The sequence below is a fragment of the Talpa occidentalis genome, unplaced genomic scaffold, assembly GCF_014898055.3.
Source record: "Talpa occidentalis isolate TD23 unplaced genomic scaffold, MPIMG_talOcc4v2.1 talOcc4.9, whole genome shotgun sequence".
Taxonomy (NCBI): Eukaryota; Metazoa; Chordata; class Mammalia; order Eulipotyphla; family Talpidae; genus Talpa; species Talpa occidentalis.
The window spans coordinates 11,175,159-11,191,957 of NW_023605305.1; the positions used below are offsets into that span (position 1 = coordinate 11,175,159).

The window sequence follows — 16,799 nt, forward strand, 5'->3', positions numbered from 1 at the left end:
TGGATTTCTGCAGGGCATCCCACATGACATGGCTACCTGAGTGGGGACCTGGGATACATCTGGTGCGGGCACATCCACCCCGGCCACTGCGGAGGCCAGCCTGGCCAGCTTGGCTTCCACCTCGGCGAACGGGTCGGGCAGGCCCGGCAAGAGCCCCAGGGACAGCAACTGTGGCTCCTCTTCCCCGAAGTAGAGCTCCTGCTCCAGCAGCGGCTCCGTGGCCTCCTGGCTGAGACACTCGTCCTGGAAGTACCTTCCCTTGGCCTCCAGCTCAGGCATAAAAAACTCCACATTGGAGGGCTCCTCAGGTCCAGGGAAAGTCTTGAACATGCAGGTTTCTTCGAGTGTGGAAGACTCGTCAGACCCAAAAGAAACCTCAGATTTGGGGGTCTCCACCTCGGGCAGCTCCCGCAGCCTGGGGACACCCTCGGTCTTGGAGGCGTCCTCACTGGGCAGAGCGTCGGGCATGGAGTAGATCTCGGGTTTGATGGCCGTCTCATACTGGAAGGTGGGTGAATACTCAGACCTGCTGGCGAACTCAGCCTTGGACATGACCTCAGCCTTGCAGAGGACTTCTGCCTTCAGGACGGTCTCTGCAAAGAGGGGGTGTTTCCCTTGGTTTTCTAAAGGTTAGCAGGGGGGCACTCTGCCCAAGCCCATCATGTCCACAAAATCAGCTTGAGGGTAAGAGTCCACAGTCCTGTTCACTCTACCCACCACTCCCAGATACTGGCTCCCCATCGCTGCCCTTCCCCCCATTAGAATTCAATCCGTTCAATCCGTCTCCTTCTGCCTCTTCCAGGAAGCCTTCCCTGACCAGTACTGTAATCTCTGCATTCTCTGACCTCCCCCCGCCAAGAGATCCTGGGCTCCTACCACCCTGCTTTGGGGCTGCTCTTAATGTATAAGCCCGTGGCCTTACTGCCCCTGAGGCTGGGGTTCCTGATGAAAAGATTTCACATCCAAGACCCCAGGCCGCCTGCTGGAGTGCCCAGCTCAGGGCTCATGCCCGACCGAGCTATGCTAGATCCGTGGGAGTTCAGTGAACACCGTGAATGAATGACTTGGCCACAGAGGCCTAATCTTTAAGCCAGGCTGGAGGGCACACCTCGAAGGACAGAAAAAGCCTGAAACTGCCCTCCCCTCTTTCTCTGGGTCTTCACCCAGAGTGGCGTCCCCCTCCACCTTGGGGGGCACCGTGCTCACGCACACCTTCCCGGGGCTCCCGCTCATGGGCACGGACTTCCTCCGCACCCCGTCCAGCTCCTCATCCCTCGCGTCCTGACACAGCGCTGGCATGCCCTGTGCTGAGAGGGAGGCCCGCACCTCTCTAGCCTCAGTTTCCACACTTGCAGCGCAAGGATGTGCTAGTCCCACGTACCTCAGGGTTAGAGGAAGCACCCACCCAGCACCTGGCATGCGACAATACCCAATAAAGGGGACCAGTGGGGTTCCCAACACCGTCCTTATTACAGGGTGGATTTTACAGTATTTGGGTGAGCTAGGAAGTCTGGGCTGCCTGGCACCATGGGTGTTTGAATGAGAGTCGTGGGGTGGAATCTTCTAGAAGGCTGGAAAGAAGACAAAAGTTTCCAGGAAGGTAAATGTTCTTGCTAAGAATTGCAAGCTTATTGTGCGATGTGGTTACTTCAGCAATGCATGGGCTCAATAGTGAGAATAGACAGAAAACGCAGACACTCGCAGAAGTACGGCAGACACTTTACAAGTCTGAGTCGGCCTTGGTCCGGGGCCCAGCCATGACCGAGGCGGCCTCACGATGAAGTGTCAAGACTCACACAGGCTCTGGAGTTAAGCCACCAAGTTCGAACCCTGGCTCCACTCTAGAGCTGTGTGACCATGGGCAAGTTACTTGCCCTCTCTGTGCCTCAGTTTCCTCCTCACCTATAAAGTGAAGGTGACTGAGGACCTCCCTCAGCGGGCTACTGCCAGGACTAACCAGACTGGGCCTGGTGCCCAGAGAGTGCTGCATCAGTGGCAGCCCCTGAGGTGGGCGGGCGCGGCCCCCCGCCCCCCGGCCGGGCCCACCTGTCTCCTTGCGCAGGTTCTCCTCCAGCGTGGACAGCTTCACGTCATACGAGTTGCGCATGGCGGTGATGTCCTCCTCCAGCCTGGCCCTGGACACCTGCTCCGCCTCGTAGTCGGCCTTCAGCCGGGCCAGGCGCTCTTCGTACTCCTGGGGGATGGGGGTGGACATGGGGGGGCGGGGGGAAGGGGGGCGTTTATCACCACTTCAAAACCTAACTCTCAGGATTCCTTTCTTGTCATCCAAATGCTCCAGAAAGACAAATAAATCCAAAGAACAAACATAAAATGGCCTCCACGGTGCGGGGAGACCCCTGTGAGCTTTTCCCTGTGTCCTTCACGGGTTAATACTGGGCGTGTTTGGGGCCTCCCTGGTGGCGCAGGGATTGAGACGCAGCCTATGAAGCAACCCGCAGCCACTGCAGCACGAGTTTGATTCCCAGCCGGCCACGGAGAAACCCACATGGCGGGACAGGCCTCTCCTGGCTCACCTGCTGCTCCCCTCAGCAGTGTACTTCGGTCCGTCTGCCTGTTCTGTTCCCTGCTCTTTATCTGGTGAATCCTCTCACCCCCTGCATCTCTGGCCTGTACCCCAATTCTTGTATAAAAATAAATCTTTAAAAAAAAATGCTGGATGTGTTTGTTTGTGATCTTCTGGTCCTCCGCCCACCAGTGACGACACGTGGTTGTGATCATCAGCTCCTCCCTCCATCTTTGCCGTCAGCACCAGCCCTTGTCCAAACAGCCTCCCCCCTGTGCCTCCCACTCTCGCTCCCGCCCCCAGCCTCGTCACAGAGCACCCACAGGGGCACTAGGCCCACAGGGGCACTGGGTCACGCAGCAGCTGATGCGCGAGGGGTAAATCTAAGTCAACTTGACCTGCGCGCCTGGCCATCTGGCCGGATGACACCTTTGCAAGGGTGGCTCCACCGCCAGGAGTGGCTTCTCCATAGTCCAGTGCAGCCCATCCTGCTCCTCAGATGCCCCCAGCCCCTTTCTGCTCTCCCCATGAGCTGTACCCCGGCATCCGGAACCCGAGTTCAAATCCTGGCTCAAAACTAACTTAGCTGTGAGACCTGAAGCAGTCATGGCACCTCTCTGAGCCTCAGCTTTTGGGGTTCCCAAAGCAAGACTGCAGGACCACCCCCAGGTGATGGTGGGGGTGAGATGCTGAGGCTCTGGAGATGGCCCCTGCTGCCCGCCCGCCCGCCCGCCCCCTGCCCTCTCACCTCCCGAATCAACTGCTTCTCGGCCTCCGTGTCGGGCTGGGTCGCAGTGGGGGGCAACAGCTTCTCCTCTGTCTGGACGGGGTTTAGGGGCACCTGGCTGGACAGCAGGGCTGGGGGAAAACAGAAACGAGGGCCAGTGACCGAGGCACACGTGGTCAGCAGAAGCTAAGCAGCCATCGGGAGGGGCGACGTGCTCGTCCAACAGAGCCTGCGGAGCCCTGAGCGGATTTCAAGGCTGCCATGACGGGAGGTGCTGACAGGCCGCCGTTCAACAAATATTTACTGGGGCCTGCAGGTCCAAGGCGGTGGAGACGCAGCACTGAACCAAACAGACGGGGCTCGCGTCCACACGGAGAGTCCCACGGGGGGAGAAAAGCAAAGAAAATGTGCCTGACACGGTGCAGGGAGCTGTGCTCTGCACGGAGAGAGAAAGCAGGGAGGTGGCAGCAGCCGGAGCCAGGGAGGCTGCAGCTTCCACAGTGTGGTCAGGGAAGATGCCCCAGACAGGTGAGGAGGGAGCAGGGGCCTGGAGGAAGGGGTGGGGGGAGCAGGGGGCAGAGAGCTTGGGAGGTTTCCCAAATGGAACGGAGCAGTAAGTGCAAAAGCCCTGGGGCAGGTGTGGTCCAGGAAAATCAGGCAGCAGAGAGGGCGCTGTCAGACAGGGCGCTCCCCGGCGCTCCCCTGCTGTGTGCACAGCAAGGGACAGGCAAGGGCCACTGCGAGATCCAGATGAGCGAGGCCAGAGCGCAGAGCCAGGGGGCATGGCGGGCAGACTCTGGCCAGGCTCTCGGGGAGAGCAGCGGGGTCTGCTGCCGGACTGGACATGGCTTTGGGAGAAAACGAGAAGCCAAGGGTGAGCCCACGCTTCCTACTTTGAACCCCGAGAGGGACTGAGGCCCAGCCCCGGGGTGACAGGGCAGGGAAACGCTGACTTGGTGGGGAAGGACAACGGCGAGGCCGGGCGGGCAGGGGCGGCCGCAGACCAGCAGCTTCGGGAAGAGCCAGCCCTGGGGTCAGGCACTGCCAGCTCGAAGGACTGCGAGGCAGCAGAGGTTCAAGTCCGGAGCGCGAGGGCGCCCCCTCGTAAGCGGGTTCTTTTTAAATTGTCTGTATTTGACGACGCTTTGACATCCGGGGCCGGGCTGGGGGGAGACACCCTGAGTCTCAGCCTGTCTCACCAGACGCGGCACCAACTCGCCTCTGCGGGCCACCTGGCCCCAAGGCCACGCCCCGAGCTCCGGAGCTCCGCCTGCGTCTAGTCCTCCCGCACCAAGGCGGCACGACTGGCCCTGGGGCTCCGCGGGCCGGGTCTGGACCCGAGTCCCAAACCCACCGGCATGATTCAACCTCGTCAACCCTGAACGGTTTCTCTGCCCTGCCGCCCTCTCCCGCAGAGACCCCACGGGGGCCCTGGCTCCCCACCCCCCAAGCCCGGCTCTCCTCCTGCCTCCTCAGCGACACTGGCTCTTTCCGTGGCCCGTGCGCCAGCCGCCCGCCTGCCCGTTTCCAGGGTCCCGGAGCATCATCAGGCTTTTCCTTCCACGGCCCTGACCTGTGCATGCACCACGCGTCACCTTGACACGCCGGCCCCATGCCCAGGCCGAGGGTCACGTGGCAAAGCCGCCAGCACAGAGACGCAGCTGAGCCCTAAGGCCAGAGGGACCCCCGCAGGAGCGAGTGCAGAGAGGAGGGTCTGACGCAGCCAAGGAGTTAGGGGTGGGAAGGCGAGGCCCGGAGGAGGAGCTGCGGGGAGGTCAGGCAGGCCGGGAGCCAGGGCAGGAGTCGTCCAGCAAGCAAGGGTTTCCAGAACAAGGAGGGGGCCGCTGAGTCAGCTCGTGGCAAGGAGGCAGGTGAGGCTGGCCTCAGGGCCCCTCCCTGGATCGAGCAACAAGGGGGGCAGGACGGGCAGCCTTAGCGGACGGCTGTGCCCCGTGGGCAGGACCACATGGTGGAAGCACTGGGGGCTCTGAGCCGGGCACCCGGGTGCGAGGCCCCACGGTCAAGTTAAAGCCCGCGTGTGCTCTAAGGAACGCGTGTGCCAGGGCCAGGCCACACGCGCACGTCACGCCATCCGCCCCGCTGCAGCCCCGCCACGCCACCTCCACTCTACAGATGGGGAAACTGAGGCCGCAGGGGCTAAGAAGCGGGGCGTGAACGGCTATGACTGCTCAGCCTCCCGGTGCTCTCTGTCCCGCCCTGCCCTGGTCGCTCCAGCCGGCTGAGCTGCACCCCCTAACCCGGGCACTGGGAACCCCGCCCTCCTCGGGGCCCCACCCACCTGACAGGCTCGAGGGGCTCATCTGCTGGGCCAGAATGGCCTTGAGTTTCTTGATCTCCTCCTGGTACTCCCGCAGGAGGGCATCCTTGGGGTCCTCGTTGATGCGCGGCTTGTTCTTGATGTTCTTGGCTCGGTTGGCGTAGCGCAGCGTGCTGAGCGTCTCGTCGTAGTTGTCGTCGGCGGGCGACAGGCAGGCCACCATCAGGGTCTTGGTGTTGCCGCCCAGCGAGTCCTGCAGCAGCCGCGTCAGCTTCGAGTCCCGGTAGGGGATGTGCTTGCTGCGCCCGTCCACCAGGGCCGAGATGACGTTGCCCAGCGCCGACAGCGACAGGTTGATCTTGGTGGCCTCCTTGAGCCGCTCCCCGGTGGCGCCCGTCTTGGACTGCCGCTCACTGCCCGCCAGGTCCACCAGGTTCAGCTTGCCCGCTCGGAGGTGGTCCTTGCCCCGCTCGTCTGCGGGCACGCCGGGCGCAGGGGTGAGGCCCTCCAGGCAGGGAGGACCTCCAGCTGGGGTGCCCGGCCCCCGCCCGCCCGCCGGCCCTACATACCCACAGCGTAGATCTCGATGCTGATGGTGAAGATGGAGTGGGAGCGGGAGGAGTCCTTGTTCATCAGGGTGTAGCCCACCGAGCGGTTCTTCCAGCCCGTCTCCATGATGCGCTCGCACTGGCCACGCTGTGCACCGTGTGCATGGACAGCCCCTTCACGTACACACCCTTCTCCGGGTGCTCCTTCAGCTGTGGGCGGGAAGGGCAGGGCAGGTTGGCCCTCGGAGACCGGGTAACGGGTTTGTGCCACGTGGAGCCAGCCTCAAACCCACTGCTGCCTCTAGCCTGTGGGACCTTGGCCTGGTGGCTTAACCTCAGAACCTCAGTTTCCACATCTGTAAAATGGGTATTAGTAGCCATGTCCTAGGGTGCTGGCGAGGATTCAGTCAACTAAGGCCCCTGCATGCTTGGCCCAGTGCCTGGCACATGGGACCGCTTGGGAGTTTACAGCCGCCGTCCTCACCACGCACGTGGCTAGTGCTGCTGTCATGATGGTGGTTTTCAGTCTGGAGCTTTGGCCAGATGAGGCTGCTCCTGCAGTCCCCCAAGGGTTCTGACTGCTTCCCTCTCCTTTGCCTTATCCACAGTGGCTCCCATCACCCCTATGCTGGGCTCCAGGGCACAACCAGACCCTTAGGCCCCGGCAGGAAGGGGTCATTTGCTGCCCAGCACTCCCTCTGGCCCACAGCTCCAAGTGGCCCCCAGGCCTTGGTGCAACAGCAGTGAGTAAATTCATTTATCTGATTGCTCCCTGCTTGCTCTCCAGGCAGCCAAATTGTTTTGCTGCTGATACAGAGTTGTGAAAGGCAATATTTTTCAAGTGCGAGGAAATAAAACCACCCTGGCAGGAGCAGAATGAGTCAGGACAAAGGGCTCTGCTTGCTGGTCAGAGCCTCAGCGGCCACAGATGCATTGCCCTGGGCAGCTTCGGGGTTCCGGGTGGGCCTGGACACCCTGCTGCATGGCGGGGGGTGGGGGGTGGTGCAGTGAGACTGAGGTGGGGGGTAGAGGGTGAGAACAGGCTCAATGTGATGGGAAACTGCTGAGATAGCCAGACCCAACCTGGAGGACGGGGCTTTGCGGTGCAGTTATGCAGCTGAGGCACAGAAAGGTTAAGGGACTTGCTGAAGGTCACGCAGCTTTTAGTGACAGGGCAGCAATGGGGTCACAGCAGAAGACGGCAGAGGCAGGGCTCAGAGAGAGGCTGGAGCACCAGGCAGTAACCGAAGCTTGAAATGACAAAGAGCCGACCTTGACCTAAGAGGTGGCTCTGAGACGGAGCGCAAGGGGCAGAGGCAGGAGACCCTGCACAGAGCCCGGCTGAGGCCAGCCTGTGGGCCGCCGCAGTGCGGTGCTCCCTGCCAGCTGACTGCGCAGGGGCTGCCGGGGGGCCTCTACCACACTCCCAGATCCTACAGACACACTAGCACGTAGTAGGCCCAGGTGAGCAAAAGGCAGCTGCAGGCTTCAGGAAGAAATGAGTCAGCCAAGCCCCGGTTAGAGACCTGTCACCTGCTAGTGGGGAAGTGAGTCTCCTGTCAAAACCCCAGGTTCCTCCCCTATGTGGGGAAGATGAACCCCTGTCTCTGCAATACCATCATGAGGCCTGGATCTTTGGAAAGTTCCAGAGCGACTCACAGGGCTCAGTGGACACGGGTCAAGAAGAGGATGAGGCTGTTCTGTCCTGGCCCGAGCAACCTCACTAGCGGGAAAAGGGAAGGAGCAACAGGCGACCCCCCACTTGTAGGCCCAGCGAGACCTGCCCCCCTCCTGGCTCCTTCCCCTCCCCATGCTGCGCCTCCTCCCCACTCCCTCTCCGCAGCTGCCGGGTTAGCTGGAACCGCGCCTCCCAGCTGGAACCCGTCGCCATGGCAACCAGCAGGGAAGAGGCTGGCTGGCAGGACCATCCGCCTCAGTCTGTCTAGAAGCAGAAACACCCCCGGGGAGGAGGGGCCTGACCCTCCACCTGTACACAGGGTGGAGAACCAAATGGAGGGGACACCTAGGCCCCTAAGAACACCCCCTCACTCCTGCTGGGTCTGGGTTGGGTTTCACTGTGGTGTGGAGGTGTCACTGCTGCCCAAAATCTCTCACCGGCCTTGGCTGATCTCATAGCCTCTTATTACCAGAATGGCAGGCCTGGAGCTAAGCACAGGTTAAGAGCTCGCGCTGCAGAGCCTGGTGACTTGGGTCAAATCCAGTTTCCACCCATTGCAACTGTGCGCTCCCGGGCTGGTCTTACCCTGGCATGCTGAGCCTCAGTTTCCCCATCTATAATACAGGATAAGATCAGCACCTTTTCCTAAGGCCAGGTTTACCCCAAAACATCACCCGCCCTTCCTCCACGAGGCAGCACAGCGAAAGCCTGGTGACACCCATGGGGCGTGTCTCAGAGCACAGCTGTCACCAGTAGCCACACACACAACCCCCAGGCAACCTGACTCACCAAACCTGAGGCCCGTGACCCAGCTGGGGCAGGTGCACAGGCTGCCAGCCCCTGGCCCGCGGGGTCTGGGGAAGGGGCCATTCCTGCACCAGGTGTGGCCCCACCTGCTGAACCGTGGCAAAGGGGAGGAACCAGGACTGAGTCCCTGATCCCATAAGGCTGGCCTTTGGGGGCTGGCATGTGGGAGTAATTTCCGGAGCCTTCTCCCTCCCCCATTTCTCTGTCTGGGGGCTGAGCTATGACTCAGCAGCTCCGGGATAGAGAAGACAGCAGAGACTCCAGTGGGCGGCTGGAGCGCCTGCAAAGAGGGTGAAGCATCACTGTGCGTGTGAGGGCACAGGAGCAGGGAAGGGGCCGGTGGGGGAGGGGCTCACCCCCAAGTGCTGGCCCAGCACCCTGCACATCTCCCAGGTCGGTTGAATGAATGAACCCACTGCTGGGGCTCTGTCCCCCCTCCCTCCACTAGAACCCCATTATTGGCTGCTTCTTGCCAAACCTGAACAATACTGGGAGGAAAGCACCTGAGGCCCCAATCCCACAAGTTCTGGTCCCCAGAGGGTCACTGTGTGACCCAAATCCCTGCCCTCCCTGGGGCTCCTCCGCTTCTTCTCTGTACCCAGAGGGGCCCGAACTGGAAGCTCCTAAGGGTCTTTGGGCTCCCCTGTTTCAGGACTTTTCCCCAATGGGCACAGCGAGAGCAAGTCTTTCAAGTCAGCCACTCCCTGGGGTCTGACTTGTTCAGGTGGGCCACAGAGCGGGTGCCAGTCAGAGGAGACGTCACAGCTCCCCAAACAAACCTGGGCAAGTAGGAGGGAGGCTCAAGCTGAGCAGGGAAACAGCCCAGCCCCGACACGGTAGGGGATGCGGTAGGAATCAGGTCCCAATAGCCTGTCCAACTCAGAGGCTGGTGAGGGGCGGCAGGACTCGGGGGCATCAGCAGCATCCCCTTTATCTGGTTCTCCGCCACCCCTCGCCCTGGCCGACAAGGTGAATGCCCTGGCAAGATTTCAGCGGTTCGGGTCAAGGGAAATGTCCGACCTCAACTCGGGCTTCCCAGCCCAGTGGCCCCCGGACAAGTCCTCGTCCCCAGCCTGGCCTCGCACCTGGCAGATGGAACCTGCACAGTCACCTCCACGTTGATGCTCAGCAAGGACTGATATTTCTCAGCTCCAGGATTCTGGCTCAGAAGGAGGCGGTGGGCCCACCCCAGCACTAGCTGTGGGCCTCTGGGGTTGGGGGTGCCCATGGGTTGAGTCCGGTAAGGAGCACCAGAGCTGGGGGAGCAGCCTCCAGCATTGCGGCCACCTCTGGGCCAAACTCCCCACACTGGCCTCTCCTCCTGGGATCAGACCGGGCCTGCCCGGCACTGGAGTCCCAGATAGGAGACATAACCAAGGCCTCGCACCAGGTGAAGGCCCAAGGGTGCTGGACCTGGGACCAGCCTTGCCACCAGCTGCAATCCAGTCCTGGCAGGTCACCTGGGCTTGCGAGCTCCCCTAAAGGTTAGCCAAGTTCCACCTGTCTTGATGGAACCTTCAAAGCATCTAACTCTGCTTCACCCCACAGGCATGACATTTTCACTCCGATTTTCATCCCGGGAAACCAAGGACAACTTAGGAAACACATGCAGGGGACCCGCTGAGCCGGCCACTCCCATCAGTCCTTGACTCTTTCTCCCACGGCCCCACCGCCCCACCCCATCACATTCACGGTCCTTTCTGGAACCCCGACTGCATGAAATAACTCGCATGTGAGCAGCCACCTCTGCGGCCAGCTCGTCAACCCTCGCCACCACCCGAAGGGGTCGCATTGACGGTCCTTGGCTGCCCCCTTTCAGGGGAACAGAGACCCTGAATCTGAGCCCAGCAGCAGCCGTAACATGAAATGTCTGAGATTCAGGACCTTGAACTCAAGACAGCTCTGGGTTCAAATCCAGACTCACAATTTACTGTTGTGTGAAACTTGGGCAAGATAATTCACCTCGCGAAGCCTCCCTTCCTGCGTCGGTAAATTGGGAGTGAAAACATCTCGCTGATGAGGTTACTGTGTCCAATGGGATAGTGAGCAAAAAGCAGCCTGCTGGCGGTGAGTCCTCCGTAACCATCACCCGTGTGGCCGTCTCTCCCGGCTGGGGCCCGGGGACACTTCTCGAAATACTTTTCAGAAGGAAAGCTCTTCCTTCGAATGAAATCGATCATGAAACTCCATCACGGTCAACAGGCACGGGTGGCATCACCCCAGGTAAGGTGCAGCCACTCTTTGTGCGTCCCATGAACCCACCTCCTGCCTCCCAGGCTCTCAGAATTCTCTGAAATTCAAGTTCAGGTGTTCAGAATTCAACATGTCCCCGCTCCAGTCTGAAGCAGCACCCGTGCCCTCAGGATTCCTGCCCGTATTTCCAGGGAGCACGGCCTGAGACCAACGCCCTCCCCCAGCCCCCACCTGCCCGTGCCAGGTCTGTGCCCACCTCCAGCTTCTGCTTGGTGTCGGCCCCCAGCAGGTCGCGGACATCCTCATTGTAGATCTCCAGGTAGGAGGCCCGAACCAGGAACTTGGTGTTCTCTGCGCACTGGCGGGAGGGGACAGAGCACGGACGCCTCAGCAGCTGCGGCCGCTCTGGCCTGGGCTGGCGCGCTTGCAGCCAGGCCGCAGGGGACGTCACGGCAGGAGGGGGGACGGCAAGGAGAGGGAGCGCCCAGCTCCGGCTGTCCCTGCCTGCCTGCCCAGCTCTCCCTCCTCCCCAGCCGGTGTGGGGGGTGGTGGTCAGACTCCTCAGAGTTGCATGATTCTCCTAACGCACTTGTCTTCCGCCCCCTCTGCAAGCCTCCAGGTGGAGAAGCCACAGGTAAGGCCTGGCCCTGGCCCTGGCCCGGGCTGATGCGTGGCAGCTTGCCCATCACGGCGTCCCTGTGGGTCACCAGAACCAGTCCTGGAACCAGGTGCCACGTCCCTGCAGCTGGTGGCGCCCCGGTCCCCCCGCTGTCGGAAGCCCCGCATTGCCGACCGGTCTCCAGGGTGGCTCTCGCCTGCAGCCCGGGCTCTGGATAACCGCCTCGGCCCAGCCCATCACCAAGTCCCGGCATCTCCAAAATGAGGCTAATGATCACCTCCTGGGCCCGGGGGAGTTGGGGGGGGCTCTGCAGGAGGCTTGGCCTCTGCTCAACAAAAGGGGGCGCCATGATATGACAACCACGTCTCAGCAGCTGCTGGGGATCCTCGAACCGCGGGAAAGGTCAAGTAAAAGGTCACAATGGAAAAGCCGAGGCAGGCAGAGCCGGCAGGCAGAACGTTCTGTTTCAGTGCCCCTCTCACCACCTCGCAGAGCCCCTCTCACCACCTCTCAGTGCCCCTCTCACCACCTCGCAGAGCCCCTCTCACCACCTCTCAGTGCCCCTCTCACCACCTCGCAGAGCCGCGCCGGCGCCCACCCCCGCACCGATCCAGGCCGGCTCCCACCGCCTCCGTCCGGGCACAGGCCACGCCTGGGGCCCTCGTGGCCATGCCCAGCTCCTGCCCCGCCCCCGCCCTCCGGAGGGCCATACCTGGACGCTCTCAAAGACGTGCTCGAAGGCCCGGGGGATGATGCCCCTCTGGCAGGGCGGGTCCGGCAGGCCCTGCATGGTGAAGGACTTCCCGCTGCCCGTCTGGCCGTAGGCGAAGATGGTGCCGTTGTAGCCCTCGGTGACGCCCTGTGGGGCACAGTGCCCGGGCCTGAGGGGCTGCCTCTTGACTCCCTCCGACCCAGGGCTCCTCCCTGCGTCTCCCTAAACAGGGGTGGGCAGGACAGAAGTGGGGAAGGCGCGGCGCTGCCCTGAGGGGTTCGCTGCCGGGGCAGGCGTGTGGGGAAGAGCTGTGCCACCCTGTACTGACGGTGAGCCCGGGGCTGGTCTTATGTAGGTGCTGAGCCTCAGTTTCCCCGTCTGTAATGCAGGATGAGAACAGCGCCCCTCCTAAGGTTTGCGCCAGGTTTGAGGCGTATATCAGGCCGGGCGCGTGAAAGGCTGGGTCCAGGGTTGCTCCTGAACACCTGCCGGGATGTGGGGGGCCCGACAGAGGGCAAGGGGGGAGCGCAGAGGGGGAAAGAGCAGAGTGGGGCGAACTAGGCTTTTCAAGGAAGGCAGAGTAGGGCTGGGGGGGGTAAAAAGGGTGGCTTGAATTTTGACAGATGACAGGAGAAGAAAGTCGCTCCAGGCTGGGGGCGCTGAGCGGGCAGCGGGGAGAGCAGGCAGAGCCAGGGCTGCGGGGTGAAGGCTGAAACTGGGAAGCTAGGAGGCAAACTGGGTAGGGCCCCTAAAGTCTTCTCCATTCACCCAGCTTTTATCCATTCTGTAGGTTCTCTCTGTTCTATCCAGCCTCATGCCAGCTGGAGTCAGAGCAACAAACAAGGCAGACATCCCCCTTCCTGCCCGCACACAGCGCCTGAGGTAACAAATTCTAGAACTGAGCAAGGCGGAGGGGGAATGATGTGTCAGAACGTGGGACCAGGGAGCTGCTCCCGGGCCCTGAGGGCCCACGTGGCGTCCTCAGCCGGTCCCCCTGGAACCATCCATCTTGTAGACCTAACCTGGCTCAGGGGCCCCCCGGGACCGCTGCGAAGGAGGACCAGAAGTCGAGCCACAGCCTCTCTGCAGCCCAGGGAACCCCGGACCACCACGTGGGTTCCAGCAGCTCGGCCCAGGCCCAGGGCCACAGCCAGCACCCGGGAGAGAGGCAGACTAAGCAACACCCCAGGAGCCTGGGCCAGCTTCTGACTCAGGGGAACATGGAGCTCCAGAAACAACACAGCGCAGCTTCCAGAATGTCAGTGCGACCCAAGCCAGAGAAGGGATTTTATATCAAAATAAATAGAGCTGCACCACCCAGTGGGTCAGCTGCGAGCTAGAAATGGGCCTGGTGCAACCAGGAAGGAACTCAACTTATTTTATTTCATTTACACTTAAAAATAGAAGCAGTAGGGCCTCCCTGGTGGCGCAGGGAGCTATCACCAGCCACTGCAGCACGGATTAGATCCCCGGCTTGCCAGGGAGCCACCCACATGGCGCAGCAGACCTCTCCCGACTCACCTGCTGCTCCCCTCAGCAGTGTATTTCAGTCAGTCTGCCTGTTCTGCTCCCCACTCTGTCTCTGGTGAATCCTCCCCCAACCCACACCTCTGGCTTATAACCCAGTTCTTATATGCACAAATAAGTAAATCTTTAAAAAAAAATAGAAGCAGTAAAAAATACCTTTGCATTAAACGTAACTTTATGTTTCCTTTTAGCCAATGACAATTCAGCATCTGAGTTGAGATGTGCTATTAGTGGAAATACCAGGTTTTGAAGATTGAGTATGAAGAAAAAATATAAAATATCTCCCTCATATATAATGATAATAAAAGTTGTTTTTATATTTCAGAGAAACAATATTTTGGATATACTGGATTAAATAAAATGCATGATCAATATTAATTTCACGGGTTTGCTTTCATTTTTTAAAATTTTGACCACTAGAAATGTTTAAGTATGTTTGTGGTTCACATTCTATTTGTGTTGGAAAGCGTTAGGCGAGAGCCAGGCAGTCCTGGCTCATGTTACTTATTTAAATGTAACCACATTCATGGACTCAAAAAAGAAATCAATGATAGGGCCTCCCCTGCTGGTGCAGCGGTTGAGCGCTGGGCTGCGAGGCTGTCCGCAGCCTCTGCAGCGCCAGTTCGATCCCCGGCTGCTGGGCAAGGGTCCCGCATGGTGCGCAGACCTCTCCTGCTGTGCCCACTGCTCCCCTCAGCAGTGTACTTCATCAGTCTGCCTGTTCCTGCTCCCCGCTCTGGCTCTGGTGAATCTTCTCACCCTCCCACGCTTCTGACTATACCTGTTGCTTGTATAAATAAATAAATAAATAAATAAATCTTAAAAAAAAAAAAATCAATGATAGTAAGATAACAGGACAACCTCCAAACCCCTGAAAACTATAAACACATTCCTAGATAGCGCGTGGGTCCAAAAGCAAATTTAAAACTTGGCTGGAATGAATAAAGATGAAAATAGATCAAAATTTGCAGACACGGTTAATATAGTGTTGATAGAAACATTTATAGGCCTAGAGACTATTACATATTAGAAAAGAAAAGTCTAGATAAATAAATCAATGTAACATAAATTAAATACAAATCCAGTTCCTCAGGGGCACTAGCCTCATTTCAAGCCCTGACATAAGGCCGGTGGGTACTAGCAGGACCGTCCAGATACAGAACATTTCCATCACAAAAAGTTCTACAAAACAACACTGGAGGGCAGAAAACTATTTTACATGCATTGTAAAGCAACACATAAGATTTCAAAAAAAGCTTCACACATCAATTGACACCCCCAGTCCTGCAGGCGCACACTGGTGCAGGTGCTAAATGTCTCTTGCTGCATCCCCTCCATGGGGCTCAGCCACCACCCCCTGTGCTATTATTTGCTAGATGATTCTCATGAACTCTACTGCTAATTGGCTCCTTTTAACTTGGTGTCATTCCCAGCAATAATTCCCATGAAATCACATTATAGGTCGAATGTGCTAAGGATTTTTTCTACTTCACAGTAAACACATCCCTGCTGAAGTGGAAATAAGCAGTGTCTGTCCTAAAACGCCTCATGCCTCTTTCAGCCCCCTTACAGAGGAACAGCTCTGTGCCCCATCCAAGGCCAGACCTACAGATTCGACTGTATGGATGTCTCTGGAAACCAGGCCCACTGTCCTCAGTCTGGGCAGGGTAGAAGCCATGGTGCCTGGGCCATGGGTGGGGCAGGGGTGGGGAGGCAATTCTAAGGCCGTGGGGGTGAACAGGAGGAGACACAAAGCCACTGGCTGAGAAAGAGCGCACAGACCAGGGAGCAGGCAGCCGTGGAGGGGAGGAGCTCTGGGGAGGCGCCTAGGGGAATTGAAGAGGTCCCCTAGTGACAGAGAAGTTCAGGAGCCTGGATTTAAGGGACAGAAGCAAATGGGCAGTCAGAAGCGCCACCCTGGGGGCTTCATGCCGCGGGACCTGGAGGCCCAGTCCTGGGCAGGTGGTTCCCTGCGGGTGGGGTCAGAGCCCAGCAGAGCAGACCCGCGGCCACCCGGCCCTGGTGGTGCAGCTGCTCTGGGCTCAGAGCCTCCCAAGACATGCTGAGCATATGATTTGCATGCTGCTCATTAAAGGGGAGGAAACAGGATGGGGCAGGGGATTAGGCACCTGCTGGAAAGCAAAACCACCCCCAACTCATTGGCCCCAATTCATTCTGTGACACTCCAGGCCTCGGGTTCTCCCTCAGGAATTAGGACTCCAGATCTGCGCGTGTCCACAGAGTTGTGTGAAGGCCCAATGCTACGCGGCAGCTCTTCCTTCCTCTCCCAGCTGGAAGGCCCTTTCTCCACCGTCCCAGCCGGCTGAATGCTCTCTTCCTTCAGTCTCAGCTTAGACCTTCACCACTCCCAGGAAGCCCCCCCACCTCCTCTCCCAGCCGAGGTTTCCTAGCCTTCTCTGTGCACCCAAATCCCTGGGCTTCTCCCCCCACACTTTGCCTTAGATCACAGCTATTCGCTCGGAGCTCCCCACCTCACGTGAGCTCCCTGAGGGCAGAGCCCACAGATCCTTGAGGGTGGTGGTCCCCATGCCTAGGATGGGGCTGCTCTGGAGTTGCTGTTCATTAGCTGAATGAAGGAACGGGTGGAAGGAAAGAATGCATGGGGTGCTGAGCAGAAGCTCTGGGAGTCCAGAGGCAGGTGTCTGAAAACCCCAAGTAGCAGTAAACTTGGGCCCCTGTGGCGAGCTGGAGAACAAAAGGGTTCCATGGTCAAATCTGTTTTGGAAACGATCTAGTTTGGTTAATAGCAAACTAGTTTCTTTGCTGTGGGAGTCTCCAGACCCCAGGGTCGCAGCTAGGCGAGGGAGGCCCATGTGCGGCTCCTCGTGTCGGCAGCATTTCCCAGACTTTTCGCCTGGAACAACCTGTGGCATGTCACTAAGTTTCACCCAGTGGTTGGGGAGATGCTGCGGAAAGGATGAGGGCTCGGCTGCGGGCGGGAGGCTTGCTCCAGCCCAGTCCTGCCAGACGCCCTCGGTGGAGCTGGCCAGGCTCTTCGCCCCAGGGCCTGAGGGAGGTGTGAGGGGCTCCTGAGGGGAGGCCCACACTTGAGCCCAGCAGGAGTGCTCTGGAAAGCACAACCTTACAAAGAGTGAGCAACCTCTGTTGCCTTCCTATTCCGAGGAAAATGGTAAGTTAGACCAGAGCTAAAGGGTTTCCACTCCT

At 59.4% G+C, this 16,799-nt stretch overlaps 1 protein-coding gene across 1 annotated transcript in view; it reads right to left on the reverse strand.

The window, feature by feature from the left end:
• KIF17 (kinesin family member 17) overlaps nt 1–16,799 on the reverse strand; it is a 29,832-nt gene that overhangs the window by 12,269 nt on the left and 764 nt on the right. Inside the window, 8 exon segments of the mRNA XM_037499892.2 lie at nt 37–593; nt 2,047–2,194; nt 3,273–3,382; nt 5,551–6,003; nt 6,099–6,221; nt 6,224–6,287; nt 11,012–11,113; nt 12,087–12,233. Of these exon segments, the coding sequence (XP_037355789.1) occupies nt 37–593; nt 2,047–2,194; nt 3,273–3,382; nt 5,551–6,003; nt 6,099–6,221; nt 6,224–6,287; nt 11,012–11,113; nt 12,087–12,233 (1,704 nt within the window).